The sequence below is a fragment of the Mytilus edulis genome, chromosome 3 (assembly GCF_963676685.1).
Source record: "Mytilus edulis chromosome 3, xbMytEdul2.2, whole genome shotgun sequence".
Lineage (NCBI taxonomy): Eukaryota > Metazoa > Mollusca > Bivalvia > Mytilida > Mytilidae > Mytilus > Mytilus edulis.
The window spans coordinates 106,455,641-106,481,298 of record NC_092346.1 but is presented as its reverse complement, the minus strand read 5'-3'; the positions used below and the strand labels follow the sequence as shown (position 1 = coordinate 106,481,298).

The 25,658-nt window shown below is 33.4% G+C and overlaps 2 protein-coding genes across 8 annotated transcripts; one reads left to right on the top strand and one right to left on the bottom strand.

Moving 5' to 3' along the window:
- Positions 1–257: 257 nt before the first annotated feature.
- Positions 258–15,571, bottom strand: LOC139518124 (uncharacterized). 2 transcript variants are annotated; one of them, XM_071309804.1, is made up of 4 exons: positions 15,462–15,571; positions 3,664–3,777; positions 2,270–2,377; positions 258–1,255 (listed from the first exon to the last, which is right to left on the bottom strand). In XM_071309804.1, exons 2-4 carry the CDS (start codon positions 3,715–3,717, stop codon positions 683–685), a joined length of 735 nt encoding a protein of 244 aa, XP_071165905.1. In that variant the 5' UTR covers positions 3,718–3,777; positions 15,462–15,571; the 3' UTR covers positions 258–682. The 2 variants fall into 2 exon arrangements, with proteins under 2 accessions (XP_071165905.1, XP_071165904.1); XM_071309803.1 differs by lacking the exon at positions 15,462–15,571 and adding an exon at positions 4,751–4,875.
- On the top strand, positions 15,428–25,658 carry LOC139518123 (monocarboxylate transporter 13-like). 6 transcript variants are annotated; one of them, XM_071309798.1, is made up of 6 exons: positions 15,428–15,540; positions 19,420–19,604; positions 20,347–20,490; positions 21,468–21,614; positions 22,935–24,005; positions 25,484–25,658. In XM_071309798.1, the coding sequence occupies exons 2-6, from the start codon at positions 19,463–19,465 to the stop codon at positions 25,627–25,629; spliced, it is 1,650 nt and encodes a 549-aa protein (XP_071165899.1). In that variant the 5' UTR covers positions 15,428–15,540; positions 19,420–19,462; the 3' UTR covers positions 25,630–25,658. The 6 variants fall into 6 exon arrangements, with proteins under 6 accessions (XP_071165899.1, XP_071165902.1, XP_071165900.1 ...); XM_071309801.1 differs by having other exon boundaries at positions 15,523–15,657; positions 19,420–19,587; positions 20,195–20,490; XM_071309799.1 differs by having other exon boundaries at positions 15,523–15,657.

The window sequence follows — 25,658 nt, the reverse complement described above, 5'->3', positions numbered from 1 at the left end:
GGGGGGGGGCTTCTGGGGGGTTGGAACCCCCTTGTTTTGGCCACTCAATGCCTTTAAATGGGGACATATAGTTGGAACCCCCCTTTTGTCCTGCGTTGTGACCCCCTTTTTAAATGGCTGGATCCGCCCATGAAACATACATCGCAGACATACAACACAGCAGCAAAAACTACATGTAAATATACATCGCAGACATATAACAAAACGTTCAATTGAATATATTATAGCCATAAATCTAAAAGAAACACGCCAACAACAACGAAATTGCAATGTTTTTATTTTCCAGTATATAATAAATTATTTAATAAAAGTGTATGTGAATGAAAACAGTAAAAAGTGTATGCAAATGAAAGACATATTCTAGTATAAATGTGTATACGAATGAAAGACATATATAAAATATGACAAAAGCAGTTTTTATACTTTGTCAATAGCTATTTTTAAAATCATTTGAAGATGATGTTTTTTTTTGCTTGATTTCTGGCAAATGCATAATTTTTATTCCAATGTAGCCTACATTTATACCAATAACATTTTTCATTTTCCGAAAAGCTTGTATTTCTATTTGCAAATGAAAATCTATGTATTTCAAACAATAGATGCTTTTTTATATGAAACTTGGTGTTGGTAGCCATTTTGTCTACTCCTCAATGTTAGTGTTGGGAGTCTTTTCGTTTATTCCTCAGTCTTGGTATCGGAAGTCTTTTCGTTTAGGTGGAATGATATATTCATCAGCCATATCACTGTTTGGAGCAATCTCGACATCTTTCCTTATTATTCTTTTCGAGGGGACGACATATGTATCCGGAACTGGTACTGCCATTTTATATGGAGCTGATTTATGGTTCATATGATGTGGCATAGGGTGAGGAACGCCATGGTGTGGCACCGGGTGAGGAACGTCATGATGTGGCACTGGGTGAGGAATGCCATGATTTGGCACTGGGTGAAGAACGCCATGATTTGGCACTGGGTGAAGAATGTCATGATGTGGCACTGGGTAAGGAATGCCATGATGTGGCACAGGATGAGGAACGTCATGATGTGGCACAGGATGAGGAACGCCATGATGTGGCACTGGGTGAGCAGCAATATGATGAGAGAGAGGTTGTGGTACTATTGGACCTTGTTTTGGAGGAATCCGCGGTTTTGTCATCCAGAACAGCTTATGTCGTCTGCACATTGATGAAATGACGTCACCAACTTTAATTTTAAATCTTTGAAATTCAATCGGTGATTTGATGGTTTTGGAAGGCTGAAATGAAATAAAAAATAATTTTAAAATTATCTGATTGTTTGTGTGTCTGTTAGCAGCAGAAGGTCGAAATAAAAATAAATTAAAACATGTTAAAACTATCTAATTGGACTCCGTGTTTTATGATAGATAATAACATATTCTGCCTTAAATAAATATTTAAACACCCATTTTTCTTTTCATATAAAACTTAAATAGACAACAAAAGGTCATTTAAAAAAATGTAAGGAGATTCCAGATTTAAATAAACCGAAATTATACCAATGCTAACATAAGGTAAAAGTCCGTGCTAGCCCTGTCATATAAAAAAATGACGAAAAAGGGCTCCATAATCTATCAATAATTTAGCTTATTTTGTTCCTATGATTTAGAGAATCAATTTTAGATTCTATATCTTTTTTTTTGTATTTTTCACCTAATTACATTCTTAAATCGTTCTAAACTTTCAGAACACATATTCATCTTGTTGTCATGTAAATATATGTTATTGTGCCTGTCCTATGCCAGGAACCTCGTCAATGCGATGTTTTGTATACTTAGGGCTTTGAAGCTCATGAGCATTTAAGTAGTATTAGCAAATAATTTATACCAACTTATACATACCTTAGTGGACCAGAGCTTGTAAAAGAAAAGGTATTTTAGACCGTAAGTTTAGTGCAGACCTCAGTAGATCAGAGCTTGTAAAAGTAAAGGTATTTTAGACCGTAAGTTTAGTGCAGACCTCAGTAGATCAGAGCTTGTAAAAGTAAAGGTATTTTAGACCGTAAGTTTAATTCTGTTCGTGTTAATAAAAACTGATATTGTGAATAAAATTATAAAACACACATCTTCCTTAGTGCTCCATTCAGGTATTCAAATACCTGCTTTATTATTGTCCATTCAGGTACCAATTCTTTTATTGCCAAACGGTCCTTACAAATATGCAAGAACCTGCTCCAGTTTTGCCAACCGTCCTGTTACTAATGTTGTTATTCTGGTAAACGCGTCATTTTTTGCTGGTTCGAAAATACTTACCATTGATTTAGAAATTTTCGTCTTTTCCTCACCACTGAGGTTCCATTCGGGGTCATAGTCAGTCAAAAAACAAGAGTCGATATCTGAATCGTGTATTGCCGTCATTTTCTGAAATGGAATGTTTAATATCGTAAAAGTCAAAATTCCAAAGGAAAACAATAAATATGATATGAAACATGACATGTTATAATATTTTTATCATATGCTCCAAAAAGGGAGAAAATAAACAGTTAACTTATTGATTCTTTTAAGTGGTTTTTAAGTATAAGTTCAAATCATTGTCCTCCTATTTGTGTAGGATTTCAAGATGGCATGAATCGTGCTCCCAGTCACATCGCATGTGTGCAGCATTTACATTTAAACCTATTACAAAATTGAGAATGGAAATAGAGAATATGTCAAAGACAAAAACAACCCGACCAAAGAGCAAGCAACAGGCGAAGTCCACCAACAAGTCTTCAACACAGCGAGAATTAAAATCCCGCACCTGGAGGAGGTTTTACTCAGCTGGTCCCTAAATAAAATTGTGTATTGATTCAATGAAAATGTCTTGCATGCAGAAACAATTTATGACTGACATAAAGTATCTAATAAATAAAGCGTTCTATTATGAACCAAACGAACAAAGATTTCTATTTTGTACCAAAATGAACGACACGTTCTACGGAGAATCAATTGAACAAAGTGTTCTATTATGAGCCAAATGATTAAGCATACTATTATGAAACAAAATAAAAAAGCGTTTTATTGACCAAAATGAGGCCTGATTCGATATAATATTGCCGTAAATAACTTTAAAGGCTTAATATCGTTTAATTCTACTGTGAATAGAACATCTACAATATCATGATGTGATTTGAAGAGTTGGGAGCACGAACCGGGATACACTTAGTTGCTCTGAAACAGTAAGAAGTACCTACCCCGCTCAGTTAGGACAACTGAAATGTTACTAATTATATTAAGGGGGTGGGGAGCATCGTCACGACCGAGATATTGTTGGTTCCCCTCGAATTTGTAACATATTGGTTTTTAGTGTCGACAAACGATGACGAACTTTACAAAGGAATCCTATGATGACGTAATTGTGTATATAAACGGCCATATTTATAAATTTGTAAAAGAAGGAATAAATTGTCCCTTATCCATAAAAAATCTGATAGTTAACTGAATACTCCTATAATTTACAAATATTTATAGTATCTTATTGTAAAAAAAAATAATTATGAAATTATGTAAACAAATTTATAGCCGACTATACGATTAAGTTATAAAGTTATATTGTAGCTAATTATTTCTTCATTTGAACTTTGGGGATAGTTGTCTCTCATTGGCAATCATACCACATCTCCTTATAAACTTACAGTATTCTAGTCATTTTATTTGTATAAACTTACAGTATTCTCGTCATTATATGTGATACGCGTTTCCGGTTCCACGGGGTTAACCATATCAATCTCATGGACTTCTGGTATTACCTGCCATTTTCTTTTCCCTTCAGTCTTCAACACCTTAAAAATATTTTAATGATAAATCAGATTTTTTAAAACCAAGTACAAGTTCTTTTCAATTTAATAATAAAAATGAATTGGTTTAAAAAATTTGAAAAAGTAAATTTCTACGAAATAAAACAAACTGAAGCGGCAAGTAATGTTAAACGATAGTTTAAAACTGTAACACGAAAGTGTTATTAGAAACTTATACGCAATAATTGTTCTGTAGACTTTCGTCAAATAAATTAAAGGCACTTGCATTTTATTTTTAAAGAAAAGAAATTTTCAACGTATTTCGAGCACAACTAATATACTCTTTACTAGTTAACAAAAGAAAAGCAATGTATTTTCCATATGTTATGTAATTTGGTACCAATGTAAATAATTGCCAAATGCGTGTTTTAACTAGAGTATCATTTTCTTGTCAAACCGTTGATTTAAAGCAAATCCGTGAATTTTTCCCCATTTTTTGTTGTTTCAAAGATTGTTTTTTTACCCAAAAGTTCAAAAGATCGATATTAAACGTAAAACAAGGTCTGCTAAAAAAATTAAATGTTTCTGCAGATATTTAAATTCGTAATTCTCATCTTCTAAATTAAGTGCCGATTTTTGTCATCATATTCCGCAAAACAAATTTGCACGCTGAATTCGATAGCACGGTATTTACTAACCATCAAATTAAGTCAGACTTTTTTTTTTAAATGATATGCATTTGCTTAGTAAATCATCGGAATGTTTTTCATTGGATAATTTAACAGTTTTTCCTATTTATTATATTCTTTGGAAAGATTGAGTTCAAACTTGTGTATCTTTGCTTTTTTTGTGACAAGTATATATAAGACTATTTCACCGAAGTTGTATGTCTGCGACATAATACAAATTCTAAAAACTGCGAGAACCTAATTATTTTGTTAAATAATTTGAAATATAAAACTACGCATAAATTTATTTTAGGTTAATATAAAATGTAACAACAACAACAAAATCTTACCAGTGCACAAAAGAATACAAGAAGCCCAACTCCAAAGACATACTTCATTTTGTGAAATTTAATTTTTTACTTGTGCTTTCAACTTAACTTGTATATATATACCCGTGTATTGACTGCTATAATAACAATCTTTATTAACTTAAGTTGATTAATTTCCAGTGTTGATAATAGTCATATTTATGTATCTAAACGCCATAAACATTGAACACATCAATCCGAAGTAATAAATGATAAGGCGTATTATTACAGGACCAAAGTTATAGTTATTCTATTGAGTCGATCTCCTAGTTAAACACTCTATCAAGATTTGTGGTACCAATCCTATCATGGGATTCTATTTTAGAATCACCTCCAACTTTAGACGATTACTTAGTTGTTAAATATATATAAATCATTTTACAGATAAAATTTGACTAAAAAAAAAAGAGTTTTATTTCAATCATGGTCAACGCTGTTCTGTACTTATCGTTTGTATGATATAAATTAACAGCTAATTTACAGAAGGCGCACTTATGTGATCTCGCCACATAATGGTTAATAATATTTACAATTGTAATACTTTCTTCACTTGCTTGTTCAATAAACTGTTATAACAGAGATATGTCTCGCATTTTGGTAATTTTGACATATATGAAGTGGATCTGTACTTTTATAAATGTATGCCATTATGTGCTTCTTTGTTAATACATATATGCTTTTTTTTGTGATTAAGATTATAAAATTCACCTATTATGTCTGTTTGCCTAGTTCACGCTTCGTTGTCAATGGAATTTAATGCGACTGTCATACAAGTGAGAGGTTTAGCTAGCTATAAATCCAGGTTCAATCAACCATTTTCTACATAAGAAAATGCCTGTCCCAAGTCAGGAATATGACAGTTGTTATCCATTCGTTTGATGTGTTTGAGCTTTTGATTTTGCCGTTTGATTAGGGACTTTCCGTTTTAAATTTTCCTCAGAGATTAGTATTTATGTGATTTTACTTATTGTTTTTACTCTTGAATAAAATCGGTCAGTTTATTTCAGACTTTATGATAGTTGTATCAAAGCAGTCACTTAACGATAATCAGTTTATTTCAGACTTTATGATAGTTGTATCAAAGCAGTCACTTAACGATAAACGTATACAATGCTTGTTCTTCTACATCTAATTTACATGTAATTTGTAAATGTGACAATGACCGGAGTCATACTTAGGCGAGGTCGACAGGTGCCCGAGACCTCTTTATGGAGCTAGATTTATGGGTAATTTAGAGTTTTTAGCGGTTCCTCTCCGAACTTTATATACTTTGTGGACTCGTGTCAAAATAACCGGTTCATTCAACCTATGCCAACATTTTAAAATTTAGGTATAAAATAGTATGAAAAAATGTTGGCATAGGTTGAATAATTTGTTACAGATTAAGTGTTATAAAACATAAATTGATTAGGGGCTAAACAATTTACAATGAGTAAATGTATTTTTGAAGGCTTAAATTTAGTTCATGTCCATCATTACATTTACTATAACATAAAATCATTCACATAAACAAAGGCTTAAATTTAGTTCATGTCCATCATTACATTTACTATAACATAAAATCATTCACATAAACATTTATCTGTGAATTTTCAATATTAAGTGGTTGATAAATAAAAGGAATACTAACACAGACCAAAATTCGAACCATGTGATACGCCAATCTTATTTTGCACATAACATTAGAAATCTTCACTTGTTGTAATCGTTCAAATAAAAGTATGACTTTCTTTTCAACTTCGTACTTTATTTAGCCCTTTTAACTTTTTTGAATTCGAGCGTCACTGATGAGTCTTTTGTAGACGAAACGTGCGTCTGGCGTATATAAAAAAATTTAGTCCTGGTATCTATGATGAGTTTATTTAACTAGTCTGGATAAGTCTGGACAAAAACTACAGACCAGAGTATATGATGTTAATAATCCAATTATTACTACAACTGCGCCTGTAACAATTTTGTACCAAGTTGTTTTCCGTTTTAGCCGAATTGACTCTTAGTTTCTGTAACTTAATTTTAACCAGACGCAGTGGTTGTTATTGGTTCATAGTTATCAATGGTACCAGGATTGTAATTCAGTACACCAGACGCAGTGGTTGTTATTGGTTCATAGTTATCAATGGTACCAGGATTGTAATTCAGTACACCAGACGCAGTGGTTGTTATTGGTTCATAGTTATCAATGGTACCAGGATTGTAATTCAGTACACCAGACGCAGTGGTTGTTATTGGTTCATAGTTATCACTGGTACCAGGATTGTAATTCAGTACACCAGACGCGCGTTTCGTCTACATAAGACTCATCAGTGACGCTCATATCAAAATATTTATAAAGTCAATCAAGTACAAAGTTGAAGAGGATTGAGGATCCAAAATTCAAAAAAAGTTGTGCCAAATACGGCTAAGGTAATATATTCCTGAGGTAGTCTGACATATTTGTTTTTCATTGTTTTGTTATAATCAGGCCGTTAATTTTCTATTTTGTATTACTTCACATTTTTGTATGGAGGGGCCCTTTTTTAGCCGACTATATATGGTATGAGTATTTCTCGTTGTTGTAGGCTGTACGGTGGCCTTTAATTGCTTATATTTGCTTATTTGAAATCTGATGGAAAGATGTCTCATTGACAATCATACCATGTCCTCTTATTTTTCCAAAAAATCATCGAAAACATCTAATATCTTACGGTTGTTATTGACTTTTGATTTAAAAACATTGTAAGGGTTTCACGAGACTCTATGTTCAAATATATGTTTAAAACAATTAAGTGAATGATTAAAATTAGAGTGCTACCTCTTGATTTAAATTTTGCAAAGATATAATTGGAATGTTCACAAAGTTATTGATGTCTAAAAACCAAACAAACCTAGAAATAATCTAAATAAACTCCTCATAGATACCAGGACTAAAATTTTACACTTACGCCAGACGCGCGTTTCGTCTACAAAAGTCTCATCAGTGACGCTCGAATAAAAAAATATTTAAAAAGTTCAAATAAAGTACGAAATTGAAGAGCAATTAGGACTAACGATTCCTAAAAGTTATGCCATATACAGCTAAGGTAATCTATTCCTGAGGTAGAAAAACCTTAGTATTCCAAAAATTCTAATTTTTGTTAACAGTTAATCTATTATTATGAACATATCAATGATTACTCAAGTCAACACAAAAGTGCTGACTACTGGGCTGGTGATACCCTCGGGGGAATAAATCTCCACCAGCAGTGGCATCGACCCAGTGGTTGTAAATAAACTCATCATAGATACCAGGACTAAAATTGTAACACCCTACGCTAATGGTGGCTGCATATATATCATAGCATTAATCCGACAAAAATAAGGGAAAGGGAGGGATCACGACGATGCTTCATGTTAAGTTTCATAAAATTCCACGAAGATTTTGCCCAAAAAATCGTTGTCTTAAAACTAAAGGGGTTTAATGCTCGACATTTTATCTCCGGCTGCCTTTTCTTGGTCGCTAAGAATTTAATTCAAGTTTTATTTGTATCAGATATTCTAGCTGAGTAGATTCCCCAAGTGCCTTTCTCCATCCAATCCCCTCCACTCCCCCATCTCCGAAAATCAAGGATTGTCCCCTTATGCTCAATAAAAAAATAATCAATTGAAGAAATCAAATGTTTTCCATTGTCAAATATTTACTAACATTTGCCTATTATGTAATTATAATGCATTTTGTTTTTAATTATGTACTTTCGTCTAAATATCACTGAGGGAAAATTCATAACAATGATAGTTCAGTTTTTACCTTCTTACAGATTGCTGTGGTTAATATTAGCAGTTATATGTCTTAATAAAGTTCCAATAACTTATCTTAGTACAAGTTAGGCTCGGTAGGGGAACCCTTCACTTTATTTTTACATAAGTAGGTTTGATCGTGGTCGACAAGTAATGATATACTAAAGTCATATATATCATGTGTTATTGAATGAATAGTCCCCGAACCTGATATGTTCTTAAAATGAGTCTGCAATTCGTTATATTTCAGTTTTTTACTCAATTGTATGTGATATATTTTATTGATTTTGTTTTTACTCCATTTCATGTGATGTATATTATGTATATTTTTCATACGACGGATAACATAATGTCATTGCAATATGATATTATATATAAGGTATCATATTTTTTCATTGTCGTTGTTCGTACGAAGTCGCGTGGTTTTTTTTTTTATAAAAGAACGAAATGGAAAAAATGGAAAAGCTCATGTTGTAACTGGAAGACAGACCATTAGTGGCAAAATGTATGTCAGAGAAGTTCTAATTAGATGTCCATTTAACAGAAGGAAAACCATGTTATAATTAAAATTACTCGTTGTCTAATGTAGTCGAATCGAGGATGACAACGAAAGTATGGCAAACGAATGCTATCAGAAAACGACTTAATTATAGAGATAAAATAACCTTATCAGATCGCGGTGACGAAATAGTACATGTACCGATGTCAACAAGATCTTTAAGCACCACATTTTACAGCATTGTTTCTCGTGTCCTATGTTACAACGAATACGGGCATTTGTAGAACAATTCTAGGCTGTGAAAAACCCACACATTGAATGAACAACACAGAGTTTAAACAGTGATGATGACCTTCTTTGACAGAATATTCTTTTAACCCTTTAATCTGATAAAAATTGTCAATCATCAGCATGTTTAGTTTATGATCTCAGCGTTTGATCGTTTCTGTGAAAGGAACTATTACTTATCATTATGATAAGGAATACATAGTATTTATTATTATAATAAGGAATAAAAAAAGAGGGACAAAAGATACCAAAGGGACAGTCAAACTCATAAATCTAAAACAAACTGACAACGCCATGGCTAAAAATGAAAAAGACAAACAGAAAAACAATAGTACACATAACACAACATAGAAAACTAAAGAATAAACAACACGAACCCCACCAAAAACTAGGGGTGATCTCAGGTGCTCCGGAAGGGTAAGCAGATCCTGCTCCACATGCGGCACCCGTCGTGTTGCTTATGTGATTACAAATCCGGTGAATAGTCTAATTCGGTAGGTCACATTCATGAAAGGGAAGGGGATTGTAGTTACGACGTAAGGAACATATCCGATATCATTTGTGAAACGATTATTCCATAACGGTCAACCAACTCGTGATGGCGTCCGTAAAATTTACGAAGGGATGATTTCAACTTCACCATTTGGAACTCTTGGTTTAATAGCTTCCTTGTGAGCAGTAACCCTCTATCAAGAAAATCATGATAGGAAATGCAAGCACGGGAATATCGTATCAATTGGGAGATATATACCCCGTATGCAGGTGCTGCTGGAATGTTTCTACTTAGAAATGGAAAGTTCACAATTGGAAAGCTGAAATCATCTCTTTTGTCGTAAAGTTTTGTTTTCAACCGACCCTCATTGTCAATTTGTAGATGTAAGTCAAGATATGAAGCCGACTTAATTGTATCTGTAGTATAATGACGACTTCAGTATGTATACTAAAGAAATTTATCCTGTAGAACTTACTTTAAATAAAGCTAATGATAACAATGACCACTGCCCTTTCCTCGATCTTGATATCTATATCATAAACGGGAAGCTTAATACAAAAATTTATGATAAAAGAGATGATTTTTCATTTCCTATTGTTAATTATCCATTTTTAGATGGTGACGTTCCCTTGTCACCATCTTATGGTGTTTATATATCTCAACTTGTACGATTCGCTCGTGTATGTAACAATGTATTAGATTTTAGCGAGAGAAATTTATGTATTACTGAAAAATTATTACACCAGGGTTTTCGATATCACAAACTGGTCAAAACATTTACTAAATTTTATCACCGGTATAAGGAAATAATTCGTAAATATAACTCAACATGCAGACATCTTATACGTTCAGGTATTTCACATCCAAAATTTTATGGAAATATTCTTTATAAAGCACAAAAATGTCAGTATTCTCCTCAGAAACTAACAAAACCTTTAAATAGACTTATTAAAAGGGGATATAGTTACGATACTGTTGTCAGGTCATTAAAGATTGCATATTTTGGCTTTAACATTGATTCACTGATAGGGTCTTTGCATCGGAACTAAACACATTTATTTCTAAAAAAACAGTTGTTGGCATGACACGGGTTATGTTCTTCTCATATATTTTATGATAGTATGATACTAAACCCCTAACGGGAGGGATTGTACCTGATATTCATATGATGAAGACATAATCTTTCAATCAGTTTAATTGAGGTCTGGAGCTGGCATGTCAGTTAACTGCTAGTAGTCTGTTGTTATTTATGTATTATTGTCATTTTATTTATTTTCTTTTGTTACATCTTTTGACATCAGACTCGGACTTCTCTTGAACTGAATTTTAATGTGCGTATTGTTATTGTTTTACTTTTCTACATTGGCTAGAGGTATAGGGGGAGGGTTGAGATCTCATAAACATGTTTAACCCCGCCGCAATTTTGCGCCTGTCCCAAGTCAGGAGCCTCTGGCCTTTGTTAGTCTTGTATGATTTTAAATTTTAGTTTCTTGTGTATAATTCGGAGTTTAGTATGACGTCCATTATCACTGTACTATTATGCATATTTTAGGGGCCAGCTGAAGGACACCTACGGGTGCGGGAATTCTCGCTACATTGAAGACCCATTGGTTGCCTTCGGCTGTTGTTTGCTCTATGGTCGGGTGGTTGTCGCTTTGACATATTCACCATTTCCTTTCTCAATTTTATTTTATTTATCTCCATTTCGATGGGATAGATGCGTTCCACATAGTCACCAAATTTTGAATTGTTTAGTGAAGGAACGTCATCTATATAGCGGAAAGTAGAGTTAAAGGATATTGCTAACTTCTTATCTTTCTTCCTAAGAAGTTCCTGCATGAAGTCAGCCTCATAATAGTAAAGAAACAAGTCGGCAAGTAGAGGGGCACAGTTTGTTCCCATTGGGATGCCGACAGTCTGTTGAAAAACACGTCCTCCGAACGTTACAAATATGTTGTCAATCAAGAAATCAAGCAGCTTGATAATATCGGTTTCAGAGAATTTTTTGTTTGAATCAGAGTGATTCTTTACAAAGTATGATTTATGCCTCCCTAAGACAAGATACTTGTATCTACGTTGGCCATTCTTTTTTATGAAGCAAAGTAATACTAACTCTTTCAATTTGTCTTTTAGTTTGGAATGTGGAATACTTGTGTAAAGAGTAGAAAAGTCAAATGTTTTAATACTGTTACAAGATGAAAGAGAGTTAGATTGTATGTACTCTAAAAGATCTTTGGAATTTTTAAGTATCCACATCTGATTCACGCCACCTCTAGAATAGGCAGTTTCACAATAACTTTGAAGCCCGTCTTTGATTGCTGATAAAATAGATGTTAATAATTTAGAAAGAGGTTTCGTGGAGCACTTGAAAGACCCAGCAATATACCGTTGTTTGTAAGGACACTTATGTAGTTTAGGTATCCAATACAGTGATGTAAGATCCAGTTCTTCATCTTTGGTTGAAGAACAGACCTATGATTATCCAGGATTTCCTCTTTGGTAAGTGTCGTGAGGGTATATGTTGAGTTTCCAAGTGAATTGTCTATACCTAATTCGTTTATCAAGCAATTAATGTAGTGACTTTTACAGACAAAAACGATGTTATTTGGGGCTGTGTCTGCGGGGACAACAACATATTTATCATGGAGGTCGGATAAGTGTTTAGCAACATTTGGGTCTTTATAGATTGACGTAGCATGGGCATTGATGGACCCATTCAGTTTCTTAATTCTGATTTGTATTAACGACCTCACTGCCTTAATCCATTCGGATAGAGTGTCTACGTCTTCCTTTTCACGTTTAGCACATTGCCTGGCATAATCCTCGACTGAGTCCATCAAAATTTTAAAGTTGTATTTCCAATTGATGGATAAAAGACGAATAACTTTGGGATATATTTTCTTTTCTCATTTTCCGTGATTCGAGTAATGCAATATTTTATAACATAAACTCCTCATAGATACCAGGACTAAATTTAGTATATACGCAAGACGCGCGTTTCGTCTACAAAAGACTCATCAGTGACGCTCGAATCCAAAAAAGTTAAAAAGGCCAAATAAAATACGAAGTTGAAGAGCATTGAGAACCAAAATTCCTAAAAATTTTGCCAAATACAGCTAAGGTGATCCTATGTCTGCAGTAGAAAAGATTTAGTATTTCAAAAAAATCAAAAATTTGTAAACAGTAAATTTATAAATATAACCATATCAATGACAATTCATGTCAACACAAAAAGTGCTGACTACTGGGCTTGTGATACCCTCGGAGAAATAAATCTCCACCAGCAGTGGCATCGACCGAGTGGTAGTAAACTCATCATAGATACCAGGACTAAATTTAATACATACGCCAGACGCGCGTTTCGTCTACAAAAGACTCATCAGTGACGCTCGAATCCAAAAAAGTTAAAAAGGCCAAATAAAATACGACGTTGAAGAGCATTGAGAACCAAAATTCCTAAAAGTTTTGCCAAATACAGCTAAGGTGATCTATGCCTGAGGTAGAAAAGCCTTAGTATTTTAAAAATTTGTAAACAGTAAATTTATAAATATAACCATATCAATGACAATTCATCTCAGCACAAAATGTGCTGACTACTGGGCTTGTGATACCCTCGGGGAAATAAATCTCCACCAGCAGGGGCATCGACCCAGTGGTTGTAAATGAACTCATCATAGATACCAGGACTAAATTTAGTATATACGCCAGACGCGCGTTTCGTCTACAAAAGACTCATCAGTGACGCTCGAATCTAAAAAAGTTAAAAAGGCCAAATAAAATACGAAGTTGAAGAGCATTGAGAACCAAAATTCCTAAAAGTTTTGCCAAATACAGCTAAGGTGATCTATGCCTGGGGTAGAAAAGCCTTAGTATTTAAAAAAATTCAAAAATTTGTAAACAGTAAATTTATAAATATAACCATATCAATGACAATTCATGTCAGCATAAAAAGTGCTGACTACTGGGCTTGTGATACCCTCGGGGAAATAAATATCCACCAGCAGTGGCATCGACCCAGTGGTTGTAAATAAACTCATCATAGATACCAGGACTAAATTTAGTATATTTCTATAAGTATTTATATACCTCACGAAAAGTTTACCTTAGCTGTAAAACTTTTGGAATTTTCGGTCCTCACAATGCTCTTCAACCTCGTAGTTTATTTTGCCTTTTAAACTTTCTTTGATTCGAGCGTCACTGATGAGTCTTTTGTAGACGAAACGTCTGGCGCAAATACAAAACTTCAATCTTAGTTAAATTATAACCACTGGGTCGATGCCACTGCTAGTGGAGTTTTTATTCCCCGAGGTTATCATCAGCCCAGTACTCTGCACTTCTGTGCTGACATGAATTATCATTGATAAGTTGATGATTATAAATTAACTGTTTGCAAACTTCGAATTTTGAAATACTGAGGCTTTTCTTCCTCATGCACAGATAAGCCTTAGCTGTATTTGACAAAACTTTAAGAAATATTTGGTCCTCATTGCTCTGCAACTTCGTTTTTTATTGGCCTTTTAAACATTCTTTGATTCGAGCGTCACTGATGAGTCTTTTGTAGACGAAACGTCTGGCGCAAATACAAAACTTCAATTTTAGTTAAATTATAATCACTGGGTCGATGCCACTGCTAGTGGAGTTTTTATTCCCCGAGGTTATCATCAGCCCAGTACTCTGCACTTCTGTGCTGACATGAATTATCATTGATAAGTTGATAATTATAAATTAACTGTTTGCAAACTTCGAATTTTGAAATACTGAGGCTTTTCTTCCTCATGCACAGATAAGCCTTAGCTGTATTTGACAAAACTTTAAGAAATATTTGGTCCTCATTGCTCTGCAACTTCGTTTTTTATTGGCCTTTTAAACTTTCTATGATTCGAGCGTCTAATGAGTCTTTTGTAGACGAAACAAGCGTCTGGTGCAAATACACAATTTCATATCCTGGTTATCTATGAGGAGTTTATTTACATTTCATATCCTGGTTATCTATGAGGAGTTTATTTACATTTTCCAACTGAACAACAAGCTAAAGACTGACTTTTTGTTCTATCTTTTTTTCTAGATTCCGCATTAAGCATCAATTTGATATTTCGTCTTGAAATTTATAATGATCGGTTGTTTAATCTGATAATCTAAGCCGTTTTAAGAACTGCGACGAATTCAAAAATATATAAAGCAATGCCGTATAGATGAAAACTGAAAAAATTCCAAAGTATCAAAGAGTAATTGGTATATGTATATATATACCAATTACTCTTTGATATGTATATATATACCAATTACTCTTTGATATGTATATATATACCAATTACTCTTTGATATGTATATATATACCAATTACTCTTTGATATGTATATATATACCAGTTACTCTTTGATATGTATATATATACCCATTACTCTTTGATATGTATATGTATACCAATTACTCTTTGATATGTATATATATACCAATTACTCTTTGATACTTTGGAATGTTTCTAGTTCTCACCCGGAAAATGAATTTCTGTTATATACCACCATTAAATACTACAAAACAAGACATCTTTTTCAATTTTGTTTATAATTTTTGTTATCACCCCCATCTACACCCCCAAGAGATAAGAAGAGAATATTGACAATTTCTTTCGTAATCTACACGACGAGTGAATGCCTTACCGTTTTATACTTTCGCAAGGGACTTCAGCGAATTATATGGGATTGTTTTTATCCGTTATACTATTGATTCCTTTTACATGTATGTGTATATGTTAGTTTGTGTTTTTATCTTGTCAGTATAATTTGTGCGTGTGTTATGATGATTGACACAACGTCAGCGACAGGATATCACACCGTTGATCAGGTACACACAAGGGTAGGTAATCAGGACTAACCTCGTGTCTGAATTGTTTTTTTTTTTTATCGAAAGCTTGCAAAGTTTGTGATAATATAACATTATTAATTATTTACGTATTTTATCGTTAATAGAGGTCATTTACTACACATAATTATTGCAAATACACACAGATTTGTACGTGTTTGTTTTAATATAGTTGTTTCATGGTATGAACGATATATTGTTCAACCTATTAATAGCCGCTGTACGCATTGACCACTTAAAAGATCTACCTCTCATATTTGTCGCCTTAAAGAATGTGTCGATCATAAATGTCTCAGTTTCTTAACTTAATATGAGGGTTTGGATGGGGTTAAATGATTAAAGAATAATGCCCTTAAAAAATGAAGATTAGAGAATAAAGGCCAAAAAATGAAGATTAGAGAAAAAAGGGGTTAATTTTTTGAAGATTAGAGAAAAAAGGGGTTATTTTTTTAAAGATTAGAGAAAAAAGGGGTAAAAATTAAATGTTTACAGAATAACAGACCCCCCCCCACTCATCCAGACCCTCTAATATGTGATGGATCCTAAATAACTTCTAAAACTTTCACTTCATATTTTTTCACATTATAAAACTAAAGTATCTATTCTGATATATTCGTTTTTTATTCTGGGAAGATTTTTGGTGGAAGAAGACTTTAAGTCATCTGAAGACCTATGGTGTTGACTTTAAAACCATATACCACCTCCGTATGCCGCATCCGTTTCTGTGCATTACAATTTCATAACAACTTCCGATTCTTGACACCGATTTTTACATATGATTAAACATCTAAATCATTTAATTTGTAAATTAGGATTGAAAAATACAATCACTATCGTAAATATGTACCCTTTTATTTATATAAATTATTAGATTTCACACAGGCACTATATATATGGACACTATTTTCTTCCAATTGCCAATATTTTTATACTATTGACAGAACGTCTAGTGCCTGTGGATTTCATCTCATCTACATGAACGTTGTTTGTTTACTTGAAATCGGATGTTTTTAATGTAGATATTTGTAGTACGCATGCGTGAATTTAGTATCGGGTCGACTCGCACTGTTTACATGTTCTCCTTTGGTCTGTTCGTCCTGAGTTCTTTCGACCATATAATACGTTTGCCCTGTGTTCATTCTCTTTATTCTTATCAAGACGTTGTATAATACGTCCTTGCATTTATTAAAAAATATTAATATTAAGGGTATCGTTAATAACACCTCTAAAACATGATTTAGTGAAAATCATCTGTTCCTTATTTTGTTTCCAAGGTAAGAAAATCGTGTTCAGCCAATCAAATTACGTGTTTCTCATGATCAAATTAATAAGCCAATCAAAAACGTTTTCTCTGAAGATTATTCTAAATAAAGATTATTCAATCCCCTTCCCTTTCATGAATATGACCTACCGAATTAGACTATTTACCGGTTTTGTAATCACTTAAGCAACACGACGGGTGCCGCATGTGGAGCAGGATCTGCTTACCCTTCCGGAGCACCTGAGATCACCCCTAGTTTTTGGTGGGGTTCGTGTTGTTTATTCTTTAGTTTTCTATGTTGTGTCGTGTGTACTATTGTTTTTCTGTTTGTCTTTTTTATTTTTAGCCATGGCGTTGTCAGTTTGTTTTAGATTTATGAGTTTGACTGTCCCTTTGGTATCTTTCGTCCCTCTTTTATTCTAACATGCTTGATTTTGAACTTTGTTGTTTTCATCTAGTTGTAAATCGTGAATATGGCACTGCCGCAGGTGAATTTTCATCTGCAAAAGGGGTTCTTACACAGCTTAAGGATAAAAGCATGGCTGATTGACAAAATTCAATGATGCAGTACCACCATAAAGATAATACTGAATAATAGTTTTTTCACTAACTTATTGACATAATACTTGTTGTAACATATGTTATTTTTGTATTCAATTTAATCATTTAAAGCACAATGTACTATTCTTTTTTTCACAAAGACCAACAAACAGGTTGGTACCCCTTCTCTCCCCCCCCCCCCCCCCCATTATGAGTGTAGTCCCTTAAATGAGGGACTGTCCCTAAAACAAGGGGTCATTTTACTGTAACAGTTAAAACAAAAAATAAAGAAAAATTTTAAGATTTTTAACCGTTCAAAAGTGGGAAAATTCATAATATTTGGAACAACTTTTCTAAATGAGGGGGCAAATTAATAAAGAAGGTACAAGTTTAGAAACATCACAAAATTCTTCTGACATGTATTGACCATTTAATACTTGATAGATGCATAGTTCTTGGGGAAAGTTTCATCAAATAATATGAATATAAATGTGCTCATATTTTACAGTGTGTTGTTATGTTCTTCCAATGAGGGTTACCCCTAATTTGGAGTGTTGTTCCCAACCTGTAAAAGGTCCATCTTTGTGCATAATTCAAAATTGGAAATTTCAACAAGCATCATATATTCTTACACAAGAAAATAAACCCTGGTCTGCTAGCTACATGTTCATCATTTCTACTAATTTAATAATTAGAATCATGCAAACAGACTTAAGAAAAAGGCATGTAAGCTCATCATACAAATATGACACTTTTTCTAGACAATCCATATTGTGCAAAATACTTCGCTAAAAATTGTAACCTTTAAAATTGTTGTCGCTCGAGCACTAAAAACCCCCATGGGAACTTGGTATGTAACAGGTCTTACTATTTTTATGTCCCATTTATGGGCATTATGTTTTCTGGTCTGTCCGTTCGTCCTGCTTCAGGTTAAAGTTTATGGTTGTTGTAGTTTTTGATGAAGTTCAAATCCAATCAAGTTGAAACTTAGTACACATGTGTTCCTTATGATATGATCTTTCTAATTTTACTGCCAAAATAAAGATTTTACCTAATTTTCACGGTCCACTAAACACAGAAAATGATTGTACGGATGGGAAATCCATGTACTTATGATACATTCTTGTTTGAAGAAAAAAAATACGTCATAACGATAATGGAACAAAGCAGGCTGGGTTAGTGGAACTGCTTTTATGGTAATTCAAGTTACCTTTTATTCACCTTCTTCCACCTCAGAGCTATCAGCTCTTTGATTATAAAGTCATATCAGCATTAATACTTAATATTTCTACACTGTCTGTAAAAAAAGTACTTTAAGACTTGGTTTAATGTCGAAACATAATCATCTAAGTTCTAAAGTTAACAAACAAAAGTAAAACAAGATTTTAACTATATAGTAATCATAAACTTTTAAAGAACTTACTGACGTCTACAATGTTCTATCATTGAAACTATATATATCTATCTGCAACGTGGTTGGGAGCCTGACAACATCCCGCATGTTTTATATTTAATTGAAATGTAAAAAGTATAAAAATACGTTAAATACTAAGTTTCATGAAGGAACTTGGTTTTAAATAAGATACATGTATGACAATCTACAAATCGTAAGAAAGGTATCTGAATATTTATCTTATAAAGTATGATCTGGTTGTATAGGATTTAAATTGAATATATATCAAGTGAAATTGTGGTTGTCAGTTTAGTCGGTTAACATTTATATTTCTTGTAAACTTTCCAAATTGAAAAGTTTTATTTATACTACGTAATTTTTTGCTAGTCCGATATGACCTTGTGTGTCAAAGCAGTAAAACAACAAAGAAAAAAAAAGGGAAAAATACAAATAGTAAGATAAGAAAATGAAATATCAAAGAATAAACAAGAAACGAAAATGTTTCTTCAGTAAAGTCAAATTTCTGTGATGGTGCACTAAGCAGATTTGTTTTATATTAAAGTGAAAAAGTTATTCGAACGACTACACGAGTACAATAATTTGGTATGACGACAACAAGCGTAATGGAGGAACAGCAATCTAAACAATCAGACCCTCTGGCGACAGATATAGGATCAGACACTCCGACAGATAGATTGAACTCGGACCCTCCGACAGATAGAGGATGGGCGTGGGTTATTTTGTTTGGTAAGTAAAACAAAACAGACAAAGCAAAAGTTTACAAATACTAGTACCAACATAGAAAACTAAAGCCTGGACAACACGAATAACTAAAACTACGATATCAATGAGACCACCTCCAACTGATTTAGTGTGAGAACGCTACAATCAAAGTGAAAATATATTTCTGATGTTCAACCTTAATAATTGGTACTAGTGTGTGACTACCTTTTATTTTGAATCTAACAATAAGACACTTCAGCATGACTAGTATATTACCATAGTGTTATAAATAAAACAAGGCAGATTTTTTTGCGTTTGGAGCACGTTCGTCTGACTGGCCTCTTTCATGTAGGGGAACACCTTCATGTTGAGAAGTTAAAATTGATTGTTATGAATCAATCGACCACACAAAAAGTCAAAATGTTATGATAAAAATTAAGATCAAATCAAAAAACTAAATGGATGAGTCAGCATAGCCTTTTCATGTTATATTGTTTTCGATTAACACACCAATTTATAATATATATTTTATTTTGAGTAGTCAAACGTCATGCGATTCATTGCTGTTAATGACATTTTCAAAAACTAGTTTGTAAGATAACGTGATAAACTAGAATCATACATTAACATGAAAAGTACAATGAGAAGGTACAACTGCATTGTTTAGAAAGATAGACAAGAACTGTGTATACATGTTTTACAACGGACACAAACAGATCCAAATAATACTAGTAGTATGAATAACGCATTAAAGTTTTTTTTTCAGCATGCTGTTGTGAACTATTTTTGATAGTTGGGACACTGAAGTCCTTTGGTTTATTCTTTGTTGAGTTTTTACGTGTTTACGATACCACTGCATCTATGGTATCCATTGTTCTATCCATACAGACAGCCATGTTTAGTTTTTCTGGTAAGTTTACTTCAGAAAATAACAAATATACACACCTCCTTGTTGTAATCATTATATTACTTCCTTTACTAATTCTTAAAACAAAGGAAACAGAGCTATTGATTTTCTAACCGAAGAACAGTAATGACAACAATTGGTTAAAACTAAGAAGATGATTGCCAAAGAGACAACCTTACGCAGTAGATATAGGTCACCGTACATGTTCTGTTTTAGATTGATCGCATGTAATTCTGTATTTTCAGAATATATGTTTACAGACAGAGAGATTCTACTCACTGTCAAAGATAAGACAAATTTGAAAAAGTTTCAACTGTTAACATGAAACCAACGAAAACAAAAGAATAAGAATTCGACAATATGAATTGCAACCTTAGTTATTTTTTTTTAAAGTTTATAACCGGGGGAAAAATTAAGTAGCAAACGTATGTTATAAATCATATGAATAGTTGTTGATAAAATTAGGGACTTACAGACTCGACAAACAGTTTTTCATTAATGGCGAATGAAGTATTAACAGTGCGTTATAAATCCACTCAGTACCGAAGTAGCGACTACTGCGCCGATAAAAACCCACTCAGTACCGAATCAGCGACTGCTGCGCGGAATATTCCATCGGGGACAAACACTCCACTAGTAACGGACATGGCTTGATTCATTGACATAACCCGTTATAAATAAATATCATCATATACAAAATGTTGCATCCTTACAGCTTTTCTGGATTCATCTTTCTAAAAGAAATAAAAGCCAATGAAAGATGAAGGATGATAACGCTTTATAAATGTACTTTCTCGATACCCTCATTAGAAATGCACATACCTAGAAATTATTATACTACATACTACCTTTTTACGTATTTGGTTAGTAAATGGCATGTAAATGTACCATTTCTAAATTAATTTACTAATGTTGGCAAGTTATCATTCCCTTTTGTTTTTAGATAATTTTAGTTAACAGTATATTTTATATTTCAACAGCATTTTTTATTTTAACATTGGGAAACAAATACTTTAGTAGCAGACAACTCATAATGGTTGGAGGGTTTGTGGCAGCTTTAGGATATTTGTTGAATGCATTCGCTCCGACAGTCACATTCCTTATCTTCTCTCAAGGTATTCTACATGGTGAGTTGAATTTTATTTTCTCTCAGGGTATTTATTCTCTTGTTTCTTAGGTTGAAGTGAGATCAACGTAAAACTGGATGTATCCATGGACGTGATATAAAGTAGCAGTATCAGTACTTATGAAAAGAAACATTTTTTGTGTTTTATATATTAGAAATAATAATAATACGATTTGAATAACTAATGGCCAGTAGGACAGCCATTCATAGATCTAAAAACTTGACTGTCAGCTGTTCTAGCAAAGTCGAAACTACGCCTAGTTGGTAGCTCTATTATGGGTGCTTGGAAACTGTTTATTATGATTAAGATGCAGTCAGATTATCTAAAATGACGAGTTCATGTCTAATTTGTTGTTCTATGGTGTATGCTTGAAGACTGTTTATTATGATTAAGATGTAGTCAGATGATCTGAAATGACGAAATGTGTCCTGTGGACTTGATTGCTCCAATGTCCTTCAAAGCGTCTGATGAATGGCTTTTCAGTTCAACCGACGAATCATATTTTGAAAAAAAATCTCGTAAAAGGTTAGCAGTGACTGCCATTGAAAAAATGTTGTCTTTCTGTGGACTGACATTCTCGGTATCATTAAGCAAGATTGCAGCCTTCGTCTTTTTTGACACAGACGTTTGCCAAAATGTTATTATCACTATTTTGTGGTTATTTTAGATTTCTTACTTTTTGGTACTCCTAACTGTGTGTGTGTGTGTGTGTGTGTGTGTGTGTGTGTGTGTGTGTGTGTGTGTGATACCAGTTGTAATGGTAATATAAGGCAATTTTAAAATAAATAAATGAAATATATCGTCAAAAACATCTTGTTCGTTAATTTTACAACGATCTTTTGTCATATACCTTTAATGTATATTTGTCATACTGAAGTATGTATTTGAACTATTATTTTATATTTCTTTAATCACTTTGTAATGTTTGTGTCATGTTGTTATCATTGTGATGCTCTGAATGGGACCTTTAATTTGGAAAATAAAAATATTGTATTGTATTGTATTGTATTGTATTGCAATAGTATACCAGGGTGAAATACACTTATCAATAACTTTATCTTATACTTGTTTTCGAATTGATGACATTCATTGGCGGATCCAGGTGGGGGGAGGGGGGAATCCCCCTCTTTTTTTGGGCCGATCCATGCATTTGAATGGGAGCATATAGTTGGAACCCCCCCTTTACTCTGGGTTGGGAATCCCCCCTTTTTCAAATGGTTGGATCCGCCCCTGACATTAATTTCAGCACGTTACATCGCTATAAACCCGCCATAATATATTATATACATCTTTCCCATCTTTAAATGAATCTTCTTTCAGCTTCCGGATGTGCCGCGTCATATGGACCAGCAATAGTGTTACTTAGCACATACTTCGACAAGAGGAAGGGACTAGCTAACAGTTTAGCTAATGTTGGGGGCAGTATCGGTGGTCTTTGTATTCCTTTGTTGATAAGACATTTGCTCGATACATATGGCCTCCAAGGTGCGTTATTGATTATGTCGGCAATGTTGTTCCACATAACAGCAGCTGGTGCTTTAATGAGGCCTTTTTTAATGGATACCAATACCAAAACCAACGAAAAACAAATTGAAATTGTTTTGATCCAAGAAGAAGATACTTCTAAAACAGCAAACGGATCATCGAAAGCATACGGAACACCCCCCAATGAAAGAGAAGAACTCGAATCTTCTAAAATGTTTGTGCAGCTAGAACCACAAGTAAGCGTCCAGTCAGAGCGCTCACTTGGAAGTCATCACTCTATAGTTTTAGATAAACTGTCCGGAAGTGCATTAAACTTATATGGAAGTATGGGAAGTATAGCTAATGCAATCACGGTTGTCAGCTTTGCAAAGTCAAACCCATCTGTCCATAGCAGCATTTCTGAAGACGAAAAATCAAAATGTTCTTGTTGTTCAAATTTATTTAACTGTAGCATTTTAAGAAATCACAGTTTTCAACTTCTAATGGTGACAGGATTGTTATGTGTATTTGGAAGTGCATTAACAATTACTTTCATCCCACCATTTGCCAAAGACTATAATATTCCAGACGATAAAATTGCACTGTTAGTGACAATATCAGCCGTATGCGACTTTATAGGTAGGTTTTCCATCGCATGGATAGCAGATTCAGGATTCCTAAGGCGGAACCATCTTGTTAGTGTATGTATATTTATAAGTGGCGTCGCTGCTATGCTAAATCCATTTTATACAGATTTTCCTAGTTTTGCAGCTTATGCTGCTACCTATGGACTAGTCGGAGGAGTTTATTTTTCCTTGTATCCTCTACTAATAGTGGACGCTGTTGGACAAGAAAATCTGTCTGATGGACTTGCCATACTGTTCCAAGTTCATGGTGTTAGTTTGATGGTGAATTCATTTCTCATAGGTAAGTCAGAAGTGTTCGCATTTTATGTTAATAATTAAACAAATTGGACTCTATCCTTTCATTGTACTGGTATTGTTTATTAAAGCAAAATCGAATCTGCACTCAAAATTAATTTGACTTCGAAATCTTATTAATATTTCTTTATGTACCAAGATAACCTGTAATAAATTCTCCCATAGACAAAAATAAAGGCAATATTATTATACTGTCGTGCAATAGTCATAAACCATTATAACTGAAACAAATCCGTAAGGGAAACACATCAACTATAACAGGAAAATAACGTAACAACAGACACACTGAACTGCTACAAAAACAAACGCCAACATACACGGAAACGGACTATTCGATAACAAATGCGCATAATTCTGACTTAGTACAGGACATTTTAAGAAAAAAATGGTGGGTTGGACATGGTTTATTGGCTATCCAAACTTCCCTCAATGTTAAATATACCACTATATATATATACAGTAAAAAAAGAAAATCACAAAAATACAGAACTCCGAGGAAAACGCAAAACAGAAATTCCCTAATCAAATGGCAAATAAAGATTTTGTTTGGATGTTTTGCTGTACCTGTTGAAAACTTATCTCAAACGGGATAGCACATCCTTTATTTTTACGGTGATGTAGTTTGCCAAGCCCATTAATTTAGATGCGATCCAGGTAAACTTAGCGATCCTTTTAATAAACGTATTCTTAATTATTACCAATAAACACTGTAAACTGAACTTTCGATACTGTTTTATTGTCGAGCCTTCGACTTTAGTCGAAAAAACGAGACTAAGCGATCCTACATTCCGTCGTCGTCGTCGTCGGCGGCGTCCACAAATATTCACTCTGTGGTTAAAGTTTTTGAAATTTTAATAACTTTCTTAAACTATCCTGGGTTTGTACCAAACTTGGACAGAAGCTTGTTTATGATCATAAGATAGTATCCAGAAGTAAATTTTGTAAAAAAAAAATATATCTGTTTTTTCCGTATTTTACTTTTAAATGGACTTAGATTTTCTTACAGTTAACATTACAAACAGTCTGCAGTTAAAGTTTTTAAAACATTTGTTAGATTCATAAACTATCCTGGATTTTTACCAAACTTGGACAAAAACTTCTTACAATCAAAAGATTGTATCAAGATGAATATTTTTATTGATTTTTTTCCACATTTTTGTTGAGCCTGCAATTTACAGCAAAAGTAGGCGAGACGAGACGCTGGGTTCCGCGGAACCCTTACAAATTTTTGGTATAACATGTATAAATGTTAATTTTGTTATCAGAACCAAACGGGTTATTTTCTCTTAAACTTTGACACCTTTTTCGTTTTCATTCTCAATTTTATGCTTCTAATCGAGATCATAAATTATAGCCATCAATATTTGCTGAATAACCTTACAATATTTTTATGCAAAGATTTTAATATATTTAATCCAAGCAGATAAGACAATTTATAACTATTGAAGGTTTTTTTCATTGTAGGCTATTTAAGAGATATTACAGGCTCTTATCATGGTTCATTTTTCTTAATTGGTATAGGATTACTAATTGGAACTGTTTGTTTATTTTGTGAACCTATTGCCAGAAAACTAGAAGAAAAACGGACTAAAACTGAATTGACCGGGTAATAATCGAAAATAAAATTCATGTTATATAA